Source organism: Rhamphochromis sp. 'chilingali' (assembly GCF_963969265.1).
Source record: "Rhamphochromis sp. 'chilingali' genome assembly, chromosome: 17".
In the NCBI taxonomy this organism is placed as follows: Eukaryota; Metazoa; Chordata; class Actinopteri; order Cichliformes; family Cichlidae; genus Rhamphochromis; species Rhamphochromis sp. 'chilingali'.
The window spans coordinates 24,193,559-24,210,706 of record NC_137944.1 but is presented as its reverse complement, the minus strand read 5'-3'; the positions used below and the strand labels follow the sequence as shown (position 1 = coordinate 24,210,706).

At 39.1% G+C, this 17,148-nt stretch overlaps 1 protein-coding gene and 1 long non-coding RNA gene across 3 annotated transcripts; one reads left to right on the top strand and one right to left on the bottom strand.

The window, feature by feature from the left end:
- The first annotated feature begins 280 nt into the window (after positions 1-280).
- eomesa (eomesodermin homolog a) lies at positions 281-4,685 on the top strand. 2 transcript variants are annotated; one of them, XM_080863345.1, is made up of 7 exons: positions 281-1,171; positions 1,623-1,777; positions 2,623-2,744; positions 3,010-3,168; positions 3,345-3,406; positions 3,537-4,255; positions 4,382-4,685. In XM_080863345.1, exons 1-7 carry the CDS (start codon positions 462-464, stop codon positions 4,393-4,395), a joined length of 1,941 nt encoding a protein of 646 aa, XP_080719471.1. In that variant the 5' UTR covers positions 281-461; the 3' UTR covers positions 4,396-4,685. The 2 variants fall into 2 exon arrangements, with proteins under 2 accessions (XP_080719471.1, XP_080719470.1); XM_080863344.1 differs by having other exon boundaries at positions 3,537-4,685.
- A 7,688-nt stretch (positions 4,686-12,373) lies between these two features.
- On the bottom strand, positions 12,374-15,507 carry LOC308384351. The gene is made up of 5 exons (XR_013969314.1): positions 15,081-15,507; positions 14,513-14,581; positions 12,802-12,872; positions 12,646-12,683; positions 12,374-12,563 (listed from the first exon to the last, which is right to left on the bottom strand). It is a non-coding gene; the product is annotated as an uncharacterized lncRNA (long non-coding RNA).
- Positions 15,508-17,148: the final 1,641 nt, after the last annotated feature.

The window sequence follows — 17,148 nt, the reverse complement described above, 5'->3', positions numbered from 1 at the left end:
GATTGTTTTTATAGTGAAACGGCACGAAATTGCGCGAAGACATTGTTCCGTATAAGTCATATCTACTGCCGCGAAGGGATAAAAGACAAATAAATAAATAAAATAAACTTTCTCTTCTTTCTCTCGTATTCTTCCTACCGCACACTTTCTAATTGAATTAGAGTTGTGCGGCTATTGGCTATGGAGAGGGCTGGTGCCCCCTCATGCTTTCTCAAGAGCTCCTCCCCTAACAGAGAGGTTCAGCTCTCTTATAAGTCGTCTTATAAGAGGCGCTGAACATCCCCTACCCAGGCAATAATCTCATCTGAAAATCTGTAGGTGCGGTGAGGGTTCAACCTCCCGTCATTCGTAAGGGAGGGAGGCTGCAGAGACAGAGACAACCAGGGCGACTGTGGCACCTCCTTGGCTGAGATTCACCCTGGACTCTTGAAATTCTTTATTTATTGCAAGATTTGAAAACAATGCAGTTAGAGAACATCCTTCCCAGCGCTAATATCAATTTACCCAAGACCTTTTACAATCTGTCCTCGTCGGACAGCGCTAACAACAGCCCCAGGCCATCGTCGCAGCTTGAATATCAAGACGTAGACCGGACGGAATCAGAGTCCAGCAACGCTCCTAAGAAGTATCTGAGCGGGGTGGGAAACGGGATGCTTGGCGAGGGAGAGGGGGACACTTTCACTAAAGCCGGGCCCGATGGGAGAAAAGGCTCCCCGGTGCTGGGTGAGGACGATTTGACGAACGGTCGCCGGTACAACATAGATGAACTTGGCTCTGACAGATACTTCATCTCGTCATCCCAGGCGAGTTCAGACATGGCAAGCCCCTGTTCACTCTTTCCTTACGCAGGACAGACCGGGTCAGTGTACACCGGGTCAAGCAGCTCCAGGTACCCGGCTTCACTACATTACGGATCCGTCCTGCCGCCGACAGGCTTCTCCTCTTCCTCCGTGTGTACCGGTCGGAGCCAGTTTAGCAGCGGAGGGTATCAGTTCAGTCAGGGTCCGGGCTGTTTGTATCCCTCCTATCCCGGGACAGGGACGGGTATTGGCTCCATGTCTCTGCCGGGGTCTGCCGCCGGAGCCAGAGCGCAGGTCTATCTGTGCAACAGACCCCTGTGGTTGAAATTCCACCGGCACCAGACCGAGATGATCATCACCAAGCAGGGCAGGTAAGAACATTTGGTTAAAAAGTACGGATTTAACAATACAGAAAATTAAACATTAAAGTCATATTTACTTGCATCTGCTCCATAATGTATTTTATTATAATTTATTTTCTTTTATTTACAAGAATGGCTGTTCATTTTTTGTAACATTTTATGCAGGCGCAAAATTTTAATTATTCTGCCACCCCCGACCCAACATGTCGGGGGTGGTGGGGTTTCAGTTTTAGTTTGGGGGGAGTTTTAATGCCCAATTACGCATCAGGACAATCATGACACTAACAAAAAATGTGTATATTTAAATCTGCAAAAAAACAACAGCAAGCACGATTAAATAATTCTGGCCAATTCAACCCGTGCAGACGTTTATCAATAAAGTTTTGCTTTGCAATTTTGTGTCTTTTGCACTGAAAGCTAACGAATTTTTCCTGTTGTTGTATATTTTTTTTGCCCCCAGACGGATGTTTCCATTCCTCAGTTTCAACATCACTGGACTCAACCTCACAGCGCATTACAATGTCTTCGTGGAAATTGTTTTGGCTGACCCGAATCACTGGCGCTTTCAGGGCGGAAAGTGGGTCACTTGTGGAAAAGCAGACAATAATATGCAAGGTGAGTAATGCAATTAACACAGTTTTACGAGTATTAAAATTGTACTTTGTTTTAGTGAATATTTTCTTTAAAAAATTAAAAAAGAAATGACAAAGCGTTTTAGAAACGATGCAACAGATGCTATTTAGTCGCAAGTGTTTTTTTTAAGGTTTTTTAAAAAACAAACAAACAAACAAACAAACAAACAAACAAACAAACCCTTATGTTAAAAAAATATGTAAGTTTTTACTGACAAGAAAAAAAATCGATCGTTGTTGTGAAGCGTATTTTTTAAAGGGAATTTCCAGTGTTTTAACGCAGCAACATATCAACTTCGGTGGAGTTTTATTTAAATGGCCACGTCCTTGCCATGAGCCTGTAAGGCGTGAAATTACTCGATAAATGTGGCTTTTAAATAAGTGCTATATTTAACAGTTACAACTTTTAAATACATGAAAAAATAGCACCTTCATTTTAAAATGTAAAAGTTGAGTAGAGATGTGAGAAAATATAAAGGAAGCATTCATTTTTCAAGTGTCCATTTTGGTTCAAATAAATGGGGAAGGATTCATAAAATCATCCTCATCATCAGAACTACTGTCAGTTTTTGTAGGTTATTTAATATTTTTAAATTACAGTTACAGGCACGTTTTCATTTTAGTCATATTTTATGGATTTATTTGATTTTACTGTAACACAGGCCTAATACGATCAGAAGAATTATTGCTTCTGAAAAAAGAAACAAATACTAAAAAGCTGCATGTGCTTTTTAATATTTTTTGCAGTTTGCACAGACCCGTGTTTATATTCTTTCAGTTAGTCGTGTTACTAAAAGTCTATTGATTTTTACATTTTTTAAATTTTAGGTAACAAGGTGTATGTTCATCCTGAATCCCCAAATACTGGTGCTCACTGGATGAGGCAAGAAATCTCTTTTAGCAAGTTGAAGCTGACCAACAATAAAGGAGCCAACAACAACAACACACAGGTTAGATATAGTTTTTAAATATGGCTGAATTTCTCTTTTTCTTCTTTTTTTTTTTGTGAAATAGTGTTTCAAATACTCTTGCTTTATTTATTTATATATTTTTATCATCAGCTGCAAATGCTTGGATACATTTCCAGAATATTTCCAGTCTTTGACTAATATTTGTGAACAGTGCCCCTCTCCACTGAATCATAAAGACTTGCAGCTGCAGTCGTACGTATCAGCATGCATAGCGTTGCACTTATCAACCACTTCTCATTTTCAGATGATAGTCTTGCAGTCACTTCATAAATATCAGCCGCGGTTGCACATTGTGGAGGTGACAGAAGATGGAGTGGAGGACATGAGCAATGAGGCCAGAACTCAGACCTTCACCTTCCCAGAAAACCAGTTTATAGCTGTCACAGCTTATCAGAACACAGATGTAAGCACACGATTAGTCTCTTTATTTTTTCCCCTTTTTGATACAACAAATTAAAATTATTTGATTCTAAATTTTGTTTGAAAAAAACGCAATCTTTAATATTGTTTTTCAGTCTTTAATGTAATAGTTTACCCAAAGATGCATATTATTAATACAAGCTTTCGTCTTTATTTCAGATTACTCAGCTAAAGATAGATCACAACCCATTTGCAAAAGGCTTCCGGGACAACTATGACTCGTACGTGTTTTGCATTCAAAGCAATGTGGTTTTTGGTTTTCTTTGTGTGGTGCCCTTATTTGTTTGTTCAAAACCAGTAGTAGCCTATTGCAATTCATTTTTGTATTTGTTTTCTTTCTTTGCTAAACAGGATGTACACAGCTCCAGAGAGTGACAGGCTGACTCCATCTCCTACAGACTCGCCGCGCTCTACCCAGATTGTGCCCGGAGCCCGCTATGCCATGCAGCCTTTCTTTCAGGACCAGTTTGTCAACAACCTGCCTCAGAACCGATTCTACCCTGGCGAACGCGCCGTTCCCCAAACCAACAGCCTTCTCTCCCCGCAGAGTGAGGATGCCAGTGCAGCTGCTTCTGCCCAGCGCTGGTTTGTTCCCCCAGTTCAGCAGCCGGGCTCCAACAAGTTGGATCTGTCATACGAGAATGACTATTCCACAAGTAGCCTGCTGTCCTACGGCATTAAGCCCCTGTCCCTGCAGACATCCCATGCTCTCAGCTACTACCCAGACTCGGCCTTCGCTTCCATGGCTGCAGGCTGGGGAACCAGAAGCTCTTACCAGCGCAAAATGACCACAGGCCTTCCTTGGTCCCCTCGTCCAAGCCCCCCAGCCTTCCCGGAGGACCAGCTGGGGGCAACTAAGGAAAAGCTGTCTGAGGAGAACGCGCCACCCACCTCAACCTGGATTGAAACGTCCCACTCACTGAAATCAGTGGACTCTGCTGATTCTGGTGTGTACTCCATGGTGTGCAAGAGGCGCAGGATGTCCCCAGGGGGCTCAAGCACAGAGAACTCCCCAACCATCAAGTGTGAGGACTTGACCACGGAGGAGTACAACAAGGACAACCCAAAAGGCATGGGTTATTATGCATTCTACACAAGCCCCTAAGACTCTATTTATTTAAACTAAATATAAATCTTTCGTTTTTATTGAGTGATCTCCATTCCTTGTTAATGTCTTTTTTCTCTTTTCTCTAAAGGTGCCAAAGCTTAGTGTTCCCCCCAAGCAAGCTGCACAAGGTTTTTTTCCCAGGCCAGCCCCTCCCACATACCTGAGCAGAAACATGCATAGTGATTGTTGTTTTTTAAAAATAAAAGCATGTACCAATTAATTCCTTTATTTTTGCAACTTTTTTTGACAGATGTGATTTTTTTCCCCCTCCCGTCCCCCATGCATATTTAAGTCATTTTTGTTGTACAGTATTTGTGCACTTTAGAATGTGATGTATCTTGTACAAATTGTCTTCATGGAGGTGTTATTAAATGGATAATAAAACAGCTTTTCATGAAGCACTGTTCAAATGTCTGAGTATGTTTTATTTATACGAAGAGCGATCAGTAACAGCTCTCGGATGTTCACCAGCCGCAAATACAAATCTATGCGTGCATTTTAAGACGAAACAGCTCCCACGTTTGATAAAAACACTGCATTTAAGACATTTTAGTACAATTGAAGAGCAAGTTTCTCATTTTTTACAATCTACTGCCTTTTATGGCTGAAAATTCTGGCCTTCAAAATAAAGCACGCCTAATGATCGTTGACTTTGCAACAAAATAAAGTGTGTAAAATCCACAAGGAATCTAAACATGCTGGTTCTCTCAAACTCAGCAAAAATCAGTGAAAGACAATTCTGCCTTATCTTGTGTTGGTATAGATGGAGGTCAGAAGTTTTAACCAAGCGAATAAGGCACACAATGAACACCATTCCCAGCTGTACTTTGTATGTTTCAACTGATTAAAATTTGACTCATCTCACTAATAAACTATATTTAGTCTTGTTTATTTAAAAAAAATATGGATTTTAATTATTCTTTTTTATTTCACATGCAGACAACTGTGACCATAAATAGGAACAATCAGAGGAAACAACACTAAATATTAATGACATCGGATGGTATATAGATTAGAGGTTGTTTTAAGGCAACAATAATGTATTTTTTTGCGCTTCACCCATGGAAATGTAAAGCTGAAATTCTCAGAATCCACGGCGCGTATGCATAAAAGCGCTGAGCCATCCTTTTCATGCCACAAATAAGTGTTACAAGGTAACACAGCGGCTCACAATTCAAGTGAGCAACGTGCAATTTAAGTATAAGTTTTACATGACATGATTCACAACATAGACTCAATTAGGTGAAAAGCACACAAAGCGGGGAGGGAGTACTACCATTTCCACTGTTGTTGCCATGGCGTTTTCACACATTTTATCATTTACCTAAGAATGCAACTGCATCTGAGGCATGTGTATACTTAGAAAACACGAAGAAGAAAAAAACTAAATGGAAAACAGTCCATAAACCATCCATCTAAGGGCAGCGTTCAGCTTAACACCTCTATTTATACTGCGCATCTATGGCCTCTCCAAAAGTGGATTGGTGAAACTAAAATCCGCAAAAAGAGAAGTCATAATATTCACACCGAGACTTCTTGGCTCATGTTCTCAGTGCCTGTTTTTTCTTCGGTGAAAATACTTCATATCCATCCCCATAAGGACCCCAATTTGAATTGATTTACATACTTGAATTCTAATTAATTCTGTTGTCAGACTCCTTGACAAAGTGAGGAGTCTGACTAACTCCAATTAACACCTCCTAACAAGGTAGAGTGCTTGATTGCCCCGGCCTCTCAGGAAAGCTGTAAGAAAAAGGCTCTTCGGGGGGGAGGGGTTTGGGCCTAGAGAATAAAAATGTTTGCACTTGTGCGTGTCAGCAAATTGTATTTCAGTGCATCTGATGATGTTTTTCTTCTCCTTTTCATGTTGTCTTGACCTCTGTTCATCAGTTGTCGCGATGTGGAGAATAGCTGTCAAGATTAGAGCCGTATGACCACAGTTTCCACACTCTCTAGAAAGGATAGTTGCCGAGATGTGAGAGTAACCGATACACTGACAACAGAAGAGGAAGGCAGTACATTTGTAACTCATTGGAAACAGCAGTTACTTCAGCCATCGCATTCCCCTCTTATAGAAGCCACAGAGTAACTTCTTATGTCAGCAAAGTTTAGCGTATTCTCTTAAATTTGCAAGGCCTGACATAATGCTGCTTTCATAGTAAAAAAAAAAAAAGAAAGAATTTGACTCGAACTAAAAATAATACGATGGCTCAAAACATTGCGCGCATATTTTAGGTGCCAAAAGGGAAGTCGAGACGATGCAAGACTCCTTTTGTGTTGCCGAAGATTGCTTTTCATGACACTGGCTGTGCACTTGGAGTGATGTTACAGAATAAACTTGGGAGTGATCAGACACATTTCTGATGGTGATTGATGCCTTTCTAAGACTTTTGCACTACACCACACCCATTTTAGCTATTGTCGTGACCATCACACCATCTCCAAGGTGAGTGCCTCGTTTGTCAAGATATGTCGCCCTGTTCAGCAGTTACTGCCCAATCTCTGCCATCATCACTCAGAAATAAAACCTCCTGTCCATGAAGTGATATAAACAGCAGCGGAATGATACACAGACACTTTGACCGAGTCTAAACTACACGTATAATCTTAAGCCGAAGCTTTGTAAAGATCCTCTCACAGTTTGTTTCACAAGTTAATAGGAGGGGATTCTTGTGAGCTCCCTGCAACTCTAAAGAACAACAAGTCGATAGATTGTGTCTTTCTCAACCATTCAAGCAAGAAGTACAGTAATCAATAGACACCTCTGCAGCATGCTTGCAGAAATTCAACTCGTGTTAACTTAGAGATATGCGCATTGGGATAAGGCCTGAACAATTGACTGCTCTGCTCTACAGCTGTTAACACTGCTAGCTACATTCTCAGTAATTGACTGTGTTTTGTTGAAGTGTCAGTAATACAGGCCTAGGAGGACCAGAGTCTTGCAGTGAATGTGTAAAACTTGTGTGTTTGTGTCTGTTTGTGTGTGTGTAGGTGAACAGTCGCATGTCTGTGCCCTTCCCTCAGGCTGTCCTTTGGTGACCATGTTGAGAGTCCATGTAAGAAAGGCCAAGGAGGCTATGGAGATATTGTACCCAAGGAGGGCTGACATCTAAACACAGATGAAGGCCTGAGGCTGTTTCCTCACCTTCAGTCACACTCTATTACTGCTCTCACTGACTAAATGCAGCCACGGGCAGACGCGTGTCTGGGTCAAGGTTTTATATCCGCCCCTTTTAAAAAGTAACAGTCATGGCTGAGACAGAAGCAATTTTGATTCCTCTTCACACTATATTTCCTCTTTTGATGTGTTGATAAATGTCACCTCTGTTAAATGATTATCAAGCCACTTAGAATTACTGCAGAATTATTCCTCGGGGACTCTTTGAGTCTCATATGGCCACTCTGTTGTTTGTGATGCTTTCACTCATGATCTAGTTAATCACTCTTATTTTACTAAAGGTTTTGGTTTAAATATCTTGAGGTTAATGTCATTTGTCTAAGGGAGTCACATCTACTTCTTGTAATTGTTTCTGAAATGATGCAACACAGTTTTCTTTCTGATTACTCCACGAGCACAAAGGCAAGGAAACAAACTGTACTAGATTATACTGTGACACCTTTATACACCAATGTCTGTCCTGTAATTTGTTTTATGTATAACAACCATATGCATTGTTAAGTGGAGTGCATTGACAGTATTTGAGTGTTCTTTTGTCTTTCCCAGGGTGTTTTATGTACACAACATGAGGCTTTATTTAGTTCATTGCTTTCTTTTGGACTGGTTCACCAACAGTGGATGTGGGGTTGGAGGGTAGGTTGACTACAGTATGAATGTAATGCTCACAGGTCTGCTTGAGTGAGACCCTGGTGTGAGATGAGTCTCAAGTTAGCAGGGCCACAATTGTTTGGAGAAGACCGTTGAGTGTTGGCAGAGAGCATGGAGGTGAAAAGAACCGGAGGCGTAGAAGGGCCTCCTGTTGGTACCCATAGACTGCATATGCAGCACACAAGCACGGCCTTGACTCATTGGTGCATGGATAATGCTGGAAAGAGTATCCCGCAGCTAAGCTGCACTTAACAGCACATTGATTTCAAACCCCTGTGTTCCCTCTGGAGGGCAGTGGAACGCACCTCGACGGGCCAGACCCCCACCCTTTTCCCTCTTCCCACCTTCTCCTTCTGATCACCAACACCATTTACCCTCTCCACAACCTACCCCTCCCACTATCTGCCCATCCCTGTGTCGATTTGGGTACACCATGCTGGTCACTGGCCTCTACTCCTCCTTCCCCCGAATGTCCCACAGGAGTTGAACAGGATTTAGGGGCACTAACGCTCCCGCAAGACATTGGTCTTGAGAGCAGTGTTTGGGGTAGGGCACATAGATGCAGCTGGGTGGAAAAGATCTGTGGTCAAAATCAATGCATTGGCACTTTGATGGAGCGCTCAGGCAGATTTGGGAATTTCACATTCTCTTCCTTTTTTCTCCTGGAACCCTCAGAAGGCCTCACCACTGGAGAAAAACAACATCCACCAACCCTTCTGGGGAAAAGGGACTCTTCATTTCTACAGCTTCTGAGACAAAACATGACACAATCAATATTCATTTGGTGGGTTTTACTTAACATTTTACACTCTCCAATGTGTCACCTTTTGGAGCTCAGCGCAATTGAAAACTATCTTTGTGACCTCTGTAAGGATTCAACAAGTTAGATATTTTTTAAAGATTTATTTATGATTTTTTTTTTGCAAATATGGCATCAAGTCTCCAGTTTTTTTAAGCGCTACAAGTTTTTAGCAATGTTTTCTCCCTTTCTTCTTTCCCGAAGCTGCGAAAGGAGAAAACTTTCTTTCCCATCATCACCACACCTTGCAATCTGCATCTTTTTCTGCGAGTCCCAGCACAGGTGGATGCCACTGTGGTGATTCTTCCACTTGTCTAACTTCTGACTCATCTCCCAGCTGCATTATACTGATGCATGTTTAAGGAGCAGTACACAGCACACTTCTTTGTGCGCTAATGGGCTCTCAGCATCTTTAAGACTCAGGCTACAATTAAGAGGTGATAGTTTGATCTCCCACCTCGCAGTTCTATTTCTGAGCTGCCGCGTGATTATGCCGGAGGTTGATGGGTGGGTGAGGATTGGGCTCTATTTAAAGGAAAACGCCCCTGAACACTTCTGAACGAGCAGACTTCTTTGGCTGTTTGCACCTGTCTGGTTTATCTTCGAAGTGCATTTTGTGCCACACCTACACTGTAAAACCTGACAAGTTAAGTTAACTCAAATGATTTGGGGAAACCGATTGCACCAATTGATTCAAGTTTTATAACTTAAACAGTTTGGGGTTATTTAAGTACTTTATTAGAGTCCCAAGAACCCAAAGCAAATATGATAATGTAACTCAAATGCATTATGTTTATTTACTCATTGTATTTAGTATGTTTCAACTTAAACCATTAAATTTCTTGTACTAAGATGCTGTATTTATTCAAACTTATTTAAAGTGTTACATGCTCATATTCAAATTAAGTTAAATTAACTTAAATAGTTGTATTTAAACAACTTAATCCAATTGGGGAAACCGATTGCACCAAATGGTTCAAGTACTATTAACGCAAAACCAAGCTATTATTCTTTCCATTCAGTTTTTATTAACTTTAACTGCAGAGAAAATACAGAATGAATACAACCATACTTTCAGTCATAACCTATGACTGCTAAAGCCATTATCAAATAACAAATAATTAGGCATTTTAAAACTTGCACTTTTAGGGAATTTTGAATGTTTTTTGTAGCATTTTGAAAATCGATTAAATGTACAAAACACAAATTTAGTCATGTAGACCTGATACATAGGTGTACATCATAAAAAAACAATAGTCTAGAGGCAATTAGAGCCATAACAATCACAATTTTAAGTAACATTTAGTATAATAATGAAATCACATGCACTACAGCAATGCAACTATAGAAAACAGCTGAACTAAGGATGTCACTAACAAAAAGTATTCTCAAAGGTATTTGTGGCTTCGCAACAGTTTTGCCCAGACCTCGAGTGAACTGGCACTCATCACACAATTAAAAAATAAAGCATGAAAGTATACTGTACATATTGACTAATTATCAGTTATCTCGCAAAAGATTTCCATGTAACTAAAATATGTTTTTAGAAATAAGCTTAAGATTACACACTATGTGAAGATTTTTTTCAATCACAAACAAAACGTCAAATATGGATTTTCTCCTTATTCTTAGCTTTCTCCACATTGCCTTTTAGAAAGCTAATTACCCAGAACAAATAAAACTATTGAAGCCATTCACAGATAACTGAAAAAGCACGAATATAGTGACCAGTGAAAAACAAACATCATCTGCACAAGCTCATTTTTTAGTGTCTGCAATTTTGGTTTTAGTTGCTTTCTCTCATCGTCTAGCTTCAGCAACACTACTTGAATGAACTCAAAAAAGCCAGTATACTTCATAGGATAGCTCAGATGCAGAGCATAGATTAGCCCAAACAAAGACACCAGGGCATCAGTCCATGAGTGATGAGTCATAACAAACTGATCTTCAAGTTCTATGAACACTTGGCGTGGTGAGAAAGGAACTCCTCCAGGCACCTCCTCTTCATCGACATCAGCAACCAGAGCAATTCTATGGCTTCATAGAACTCAATTTCACCCTAAGATATAATACAGAGTGCACAATTATTCATCTGTAATATCTCTGTTAAAAGCATAAATACAAATGTTCAGGCACCTTTCTTCAGTTTTTCAAATTCTATATATCATAACATGTTTTAAGTTGACAGTGAAGGTTCATTTTTCATTCATCCAGGTAGTCAAATCAAGGATGAAAGAAGTTTATAAGTCATTCAACTTCACGTCTTCAACTTTCAACCCAAGTCCAGATGACTTATAAACTCCTTTCAACCTTTTTTAAATTCAAATGTGCAAATTATTGTAATACCAAAGTACCTTGCATGTTTTGAAAATCTCTGAGGTACATTGGTAGGCCGGCCAGAACTGCTGTTCTAGTTGCATAGATGTCGTTTGTGTCCTTATATATATATATATATATATATATATTAGGGCTGCCACGATTAGTCGACTAGTCACGATTACGTCGACTATCAAAATCGTCGACGACTGATTTAATAGTCGACGCGTCATTTGAAGCTTTGTAAGATCCCAAAAGCAGGAATAAGTAGCAGGATTTAAGAGTGTAATAACGGACTGAAACAGAAGATGGCAGTACTGCATGTACAAGGATGCCAGCTGCCGTTAAACCCCGAAGAAGAAGAAACTGTGTCCCAGAATTCATAGCGCGGCCCAGCGCAGTTGTCAACAATGGCGGCAGCTAGTTAGTTTTAATATTACTCTTATTATTCTTTCTGGGTCACAAAATAAACGTTTAACATATTTTCAGGCGAGAATGTAGCTGTGTAAACCTCAAATATCGGCTCAGTTTATCAAGACACCACATATTTTCAAAAGCGCTCCGACGTTTTCGGAGGCGTCTGTTACCCACTAGCTCGATAGCTAGCCGGGGGCCATGAGAGCACCGGACTCCCGGCAGATCGTTTTCAAACCCACCGCCCTACTCAGGTTAAACATATACAAGTCACTTAGATAACTTAAAAATGTTATTGTTTGGCTTTTTTCAGTATTTTATTTGTTCCTGAGTAAATCGGCTGAGTTTATTAAACTCCACCGAAACAATCTGCACATTTAATTAGAATTCAATTAACTATCATCTTGTCTTTATTTTTAGTTAGCACAGACCTTAAACACTTAAAGCTGTAAGCTAATGATAGTTATATAAGAGCAGATGCTGCTGGTGCAATAAGCTGTACTTTTACGTTCAGTGGATGATGATCTGATTAGTCGACTAATCGCAAAAATAATCGGTGACTAGTCGACTATCAAAATAATCGTTTGTGGCAGCCCTAATATATATATATATATATATATATATATATATATATATATATATATATATATATATATATATATATATATATATATATATATAAAATAAATAAACAAACACATAACAATGGCAACTGCCAAGCAAGCAGAATAATAATTAGTATCTTTTAAATACCTGTTTTCCATATGCCGACAAAAGCTGCTCCATCCTTTCACCGACCCGTCCAGTTTTCCTCTTTTTGTAAAGTCCAGTCAGCTGAGGAGCATAATCATCCAGCGCAGCATAAAACACATGTGGCAGATTCTGATTGGTGATCCGATGAAATTCAAAGTAGAGCTGAAGAGAATTCCAAAAATATTATAAGCAAAACACAGCATACTATATGAGCAGCAAATGTTATATACATAGTTGTACTTACCTGTGTCTCATGAAAGAGTGCTGGCCATGGTCCCTCGCCTGGCAAAATTTGAGGTTATTGGATGAGGGCGATTAACTTTGTCAGAATGTTGGTATGGAAAGTGCAGAATTGCTCTGTTTAAGTCTTCTAAGTTAAAATATCTCTTAGAAATCAAACCTTTAAACAATGTGCCAACTCCACTGAAATGACACCTTCAAACAGGTCGTGTAGGAAGTCAGGTGGGAAGCCTGTGACAGGATGAAAGAAAGAGAGATGGTCAGAAGGAACACAGGTGTTTTTAACACCATAGTTTTCCTTAATGTCATCATTCTGAAGCTCTTGCACAATAATTATCATGAGCATCTTTTGTTCTCATTACATAATTCCCTGTAACAGCATTTTCTGTTTGCATTTCTGTTTGGGTGGCATGACAAAACCTACAGAAATATGTAGACCTGAAACTCTCATTGAAACCAGCAAGTCCATGGGCAGAAGGTTGTCTGCCACAACAGAGTAGACAGTGCCTTTAAGACATTCACCAAGAGTCTCAATGTAGGCACCTACTTCTTCAAGAGTTTTCAGATCATTTAAGAGTGGTGACAGCATTTCCTTACACCCAAACTGGCGTACATCATTGGAATTGCACAGCAGAGCAAGCTGGGTGCAGTGTAGAGCAGAACAAGATTTAACTGGAAAGTTTTCCAGTGTCCAATAAACTGCAAAGACTTTATGTATTTTCTTTGAGGTACCAAGTGGGTTTGTGATCAAAATCATCCACATAAAGTATCATTGACAATTTCTGTCCCTCTTGTGACAGTAGAACATTTTCCTGGTAGTAGGATCCATCACAAAATGACATGAAATGTCCAGGAATCTGTGTGGGTGCTTGTTTAATTTCTTCAAGCACATCATTTTTTTTCAACAACAATTGCAAAGATGTGAGAATAGGCACATACATATAAGTGTGCTTTGACGATTCAATTAAATACTCCACAGGTTTGACATATGGAAAATTTTCTTCATAATATGATTTCCTCCTCTTTGCTGTAGATAGTGGTCCTTCAGATGTGACACATTTATGTAAAACATTACTATCAGAAACTGCCTGACAAATCTCATCCACCAGTTTGTCCGTATATGTACAGTTGTGCTTTTTCAGTATATCTACAACTGATTTTCTAACCAAAGGTTGTGATAACAAAAACAACTGATCAATATGCTCAATAATCTCCTGTGTTGCTCTCTGGGACACATGGAGAAGGGTCTGCATTTTCAAGAAAAATCCAGCCAGATTGTATTGCAACTGCTCTTCTAAACCCTCAATTCCACTGATTTCACTGGTGGATGCCACTTGATTGTCATCTGATGACTCTATTGAATCAAGCTGCATGTCATCTTTTTGTTCTACATTTATAACACTTTGCACAATGCCTTCATCGTAACTTGTTGAATTTTGGTGGTCTCTGCATTTGTGGGCATTGAAGGTTGAGTAGACATTGGTTTTAAAATTGCAGTTCTTGAAAGGACATGGAACAGTTTCTTTTCGTTTTAAATGCCCCCTCAGATGGATAAACATTTGGCTTTCAATAAATGGCTTTTTAAAATTACACATAGAGCAACAAAATCCATAATTATTCAAATCTGGATAAGAACCGTCTTTTCTTTGCGTGGGAGTGTGCATTGTTGACATGTGTATCTTTAATGAATTAAATGTATTAAATGTACACATGCATGTGTTGTAGAGACAGGGTAAGGGTGAAATTGTGGAGTACTGACCATGGTTGAGCCGATAATGCTTCAACAACATGACTTTTATGGCAGTAGAAAAACTAGACAAACTACACAACTTGCAATTCCACATTTTGATACCAAATCGTTTTAAAATCACCTTTACTGGTTGTCTTTAGTGCAGTGCTGGATGATCTCTCGGCATGCTACTGCTCCTTCAATCGTCAGACTGTAATAACACAAAAGCCATGAGGACAGAAAGCTAGCAGAACAGTTTTTACTTTTACTTCACTTAAAAACAGTCAATCTGAATAACACAAGCTTGGAAAACAGTAAGATTTATTCTTGCACTACAGTTCATTTTCAATTCAGGTTGGTCAACTACTCTATACGTTATAAAATAATAAAGCAATTTTACACAAGTGAAGTACACAATAGGCTAACCCTTGGAAAGTACAGAGTCAGAAACGTTTAGGTTTGGTGCAGTGCAGCTTTGAAAAGGTAAATTATTTCGCGACTAAAATGCCACTAACCATCATATTCAAAATTTGTGAAGGCGAACTTGTCCGTTAAACTCTTAAAATTAACACTAAATAAATTTTCTACTATTTTCACAGTGCAAAAGTAGGCTACATTTGAACTTGATAAAGGTCAGAGTCAGAAAAGCGTAAACACTGATTTTACCAAAGGTTTTGTGGCATGCAGTTTGCAAAAATCAGACTACTTACCAACTATTGATTGAAACAAGCCACCAACCGTTAATTTTTTAAATTGTGAAGGCAGACTCCATACAGCGCTAGGCGGGAATTGTGTGCTGGCAAGCTAAGTTACGAGCTACTACAACAAAGTAGTCTGATAAATTACAACGAAGTACAACTAAAACAAAGCAGTCTGATAAATGTACGTTTTGTATGCTAGAAGTAAGCATTAACAAAAAAACATAAAAATAACTTTATCTTGTACTTTCCACTCTCTTGACGAGGATCCTGTCTCATGGCCGACAAGTCCAGGCAAAACACTGGGGGCGGGGCTGTGGATGATGACTAATACAAATGAATTAGCACAACTTAAACAGTTTAAAGCAACAGTACTTAAAACGTTACAAAAACATAATGTGTACTTATTACAATAAAGTTATTATATCATATGTATACTTTTGGGTCTACCTAACACACTTCATGAAAGTTACTTTAACTATTTTTCAGAACTGAGTAAGAACAACTTACTTCTTTTAGTAAGATGCACTGTTGGGTTTTACAGTGTATGAAAGAGAACCAGGAGATTATGTAATAATGCACATGACTGAGGGTGTTCACTGGAATAACAATAAAAGTTTTGGTGGTTTAGTGGGGCTGAAGATGGGCTTCTAGGGCTGGATCATTTAGATAAACTGCAATAGTGAAAATTATTATGATAATTTGGGCACATCAGCTTTACATAGTAAATTTAAACTGTGGCTTTCTTTGTGGTTCACCATACACTATTTTCAGTCATTTGTCATGATCTAGAAATAAGTGAATATGTACCTTAAATCATAAAACAAGGGAGAGGAATAGCAGACAGAAGAGAAAGCAGTGTATCTATAGAGTGAATGAAATATCTTCATTTCTGGCTGTGTTGACTTGTATTAACAGAAAGAGTTGTTTAATACGACATTGCCATCTGCTGGTGAAGATGAATAATTACAGAAAAGTGAAACTCTTGAGGAAAAGATGTGGGGATAAAAGCCTGAAGGATGCCAAATAACACAAGGCCAGGGCTGAAAATCAGCAGCAACAAGTCTTACGGTGTTATGAATCTAAGTTAGAAATTTTTGGTTGAAACTATCATTAGCAGTGTTGGTCAAGTTACTTGAAAAAAGTAATCAGTAACTAATTACTGATTACTTCCCCCAAAAAGTAATCCCGTTACTTTACTGATTACTTATTTTCAAAAGTAATTAATTACTTAGTTACTTTTTAAAAACACGATTTACAACCTGAATAGGTGATAAAGCGATAGATCTTTCAGCCCAATGCTACTTTTTCTGCATAATCCATCATACAAAATGTAATCAAATGGAAAAGTCCCTTTTTTTAAAACTTGTTTTATTAGTTTTAATCTTTTAACTTTATGCATCAAGCAAAAATTTAATTATATGCAACACTCTCTGACTGGAAGAAATTTGTTTTAAACCTATTTAAACCTATTTTCTGCACATTCCAGCACATAAAAAAATATATATATATATATTTGAGCGGGTTTACACTCAATCTTTCAAATAGATGCAAGTAAAACACAGCAGAAAATAAATAAAGTCAAAGACTCAGCGGTCCTTTTGCTCTATTTTCACCTGTAAAGCAGGAGTAGAGTAGGCGGAGGTTTTCCCTGGTGCAGGTGTGCCGCAGCGGTCAGTGGAAGAATCTGCGAGTTTCTCTGTGAGTTTCCCATTACATCGTAGCGCACTCGGTGCTTGCTCAGAGGTTTAGGGGGTTTTTTTCGTTGTAAAAAGAAGTTTTCTTCCCACGCACAACGGACGTTAATGTTTTTGTCACTTTTTATGGAATCAAACTTAAAGTAAGGTCAGTACTTCCACACTTTAAACGTTGCATGCTCATACTCTCTCCCACACTCCATATAGTATCCATTGTTGCACACAGCTGTTTTCACAAACGTTGCACTTGCTTACGTCACTGTCATGAGACATTCTCGCAAAAAAAAAAAAATCACAGTTTTAGTAAGGCAGTAACGCAGCGTTCCTACGGGAAAGTAACGGTAATCTAATGACCGTTTTTGCAATAGTAATCCCTTACTTTA

Excerpts from the sequence above, each read along its gene's own strand:
- eomesa (XM_080863344.1), top strand. The coding sequence starts at position 462 with ATGCAGTTAGAGAACATCCTTCCCAGCGCTAATATCAATTTACCCAAG. Across the intron at positions 3,169-3,344 it reads CAGCTTATCAGAACACAGAT|ATTACTCAGCTAAAGATAGA; the intron begins GTAAGCACACGA and ends TCTTTATTTCAG. Across the intron at positions 3,407-3,536 it reads TTCCGGGACAACTATGACTC|GATGTACACAGCTCCAGAGA; the intron begins GTACGTGTTTTG and ends TTTGCTAAACAG.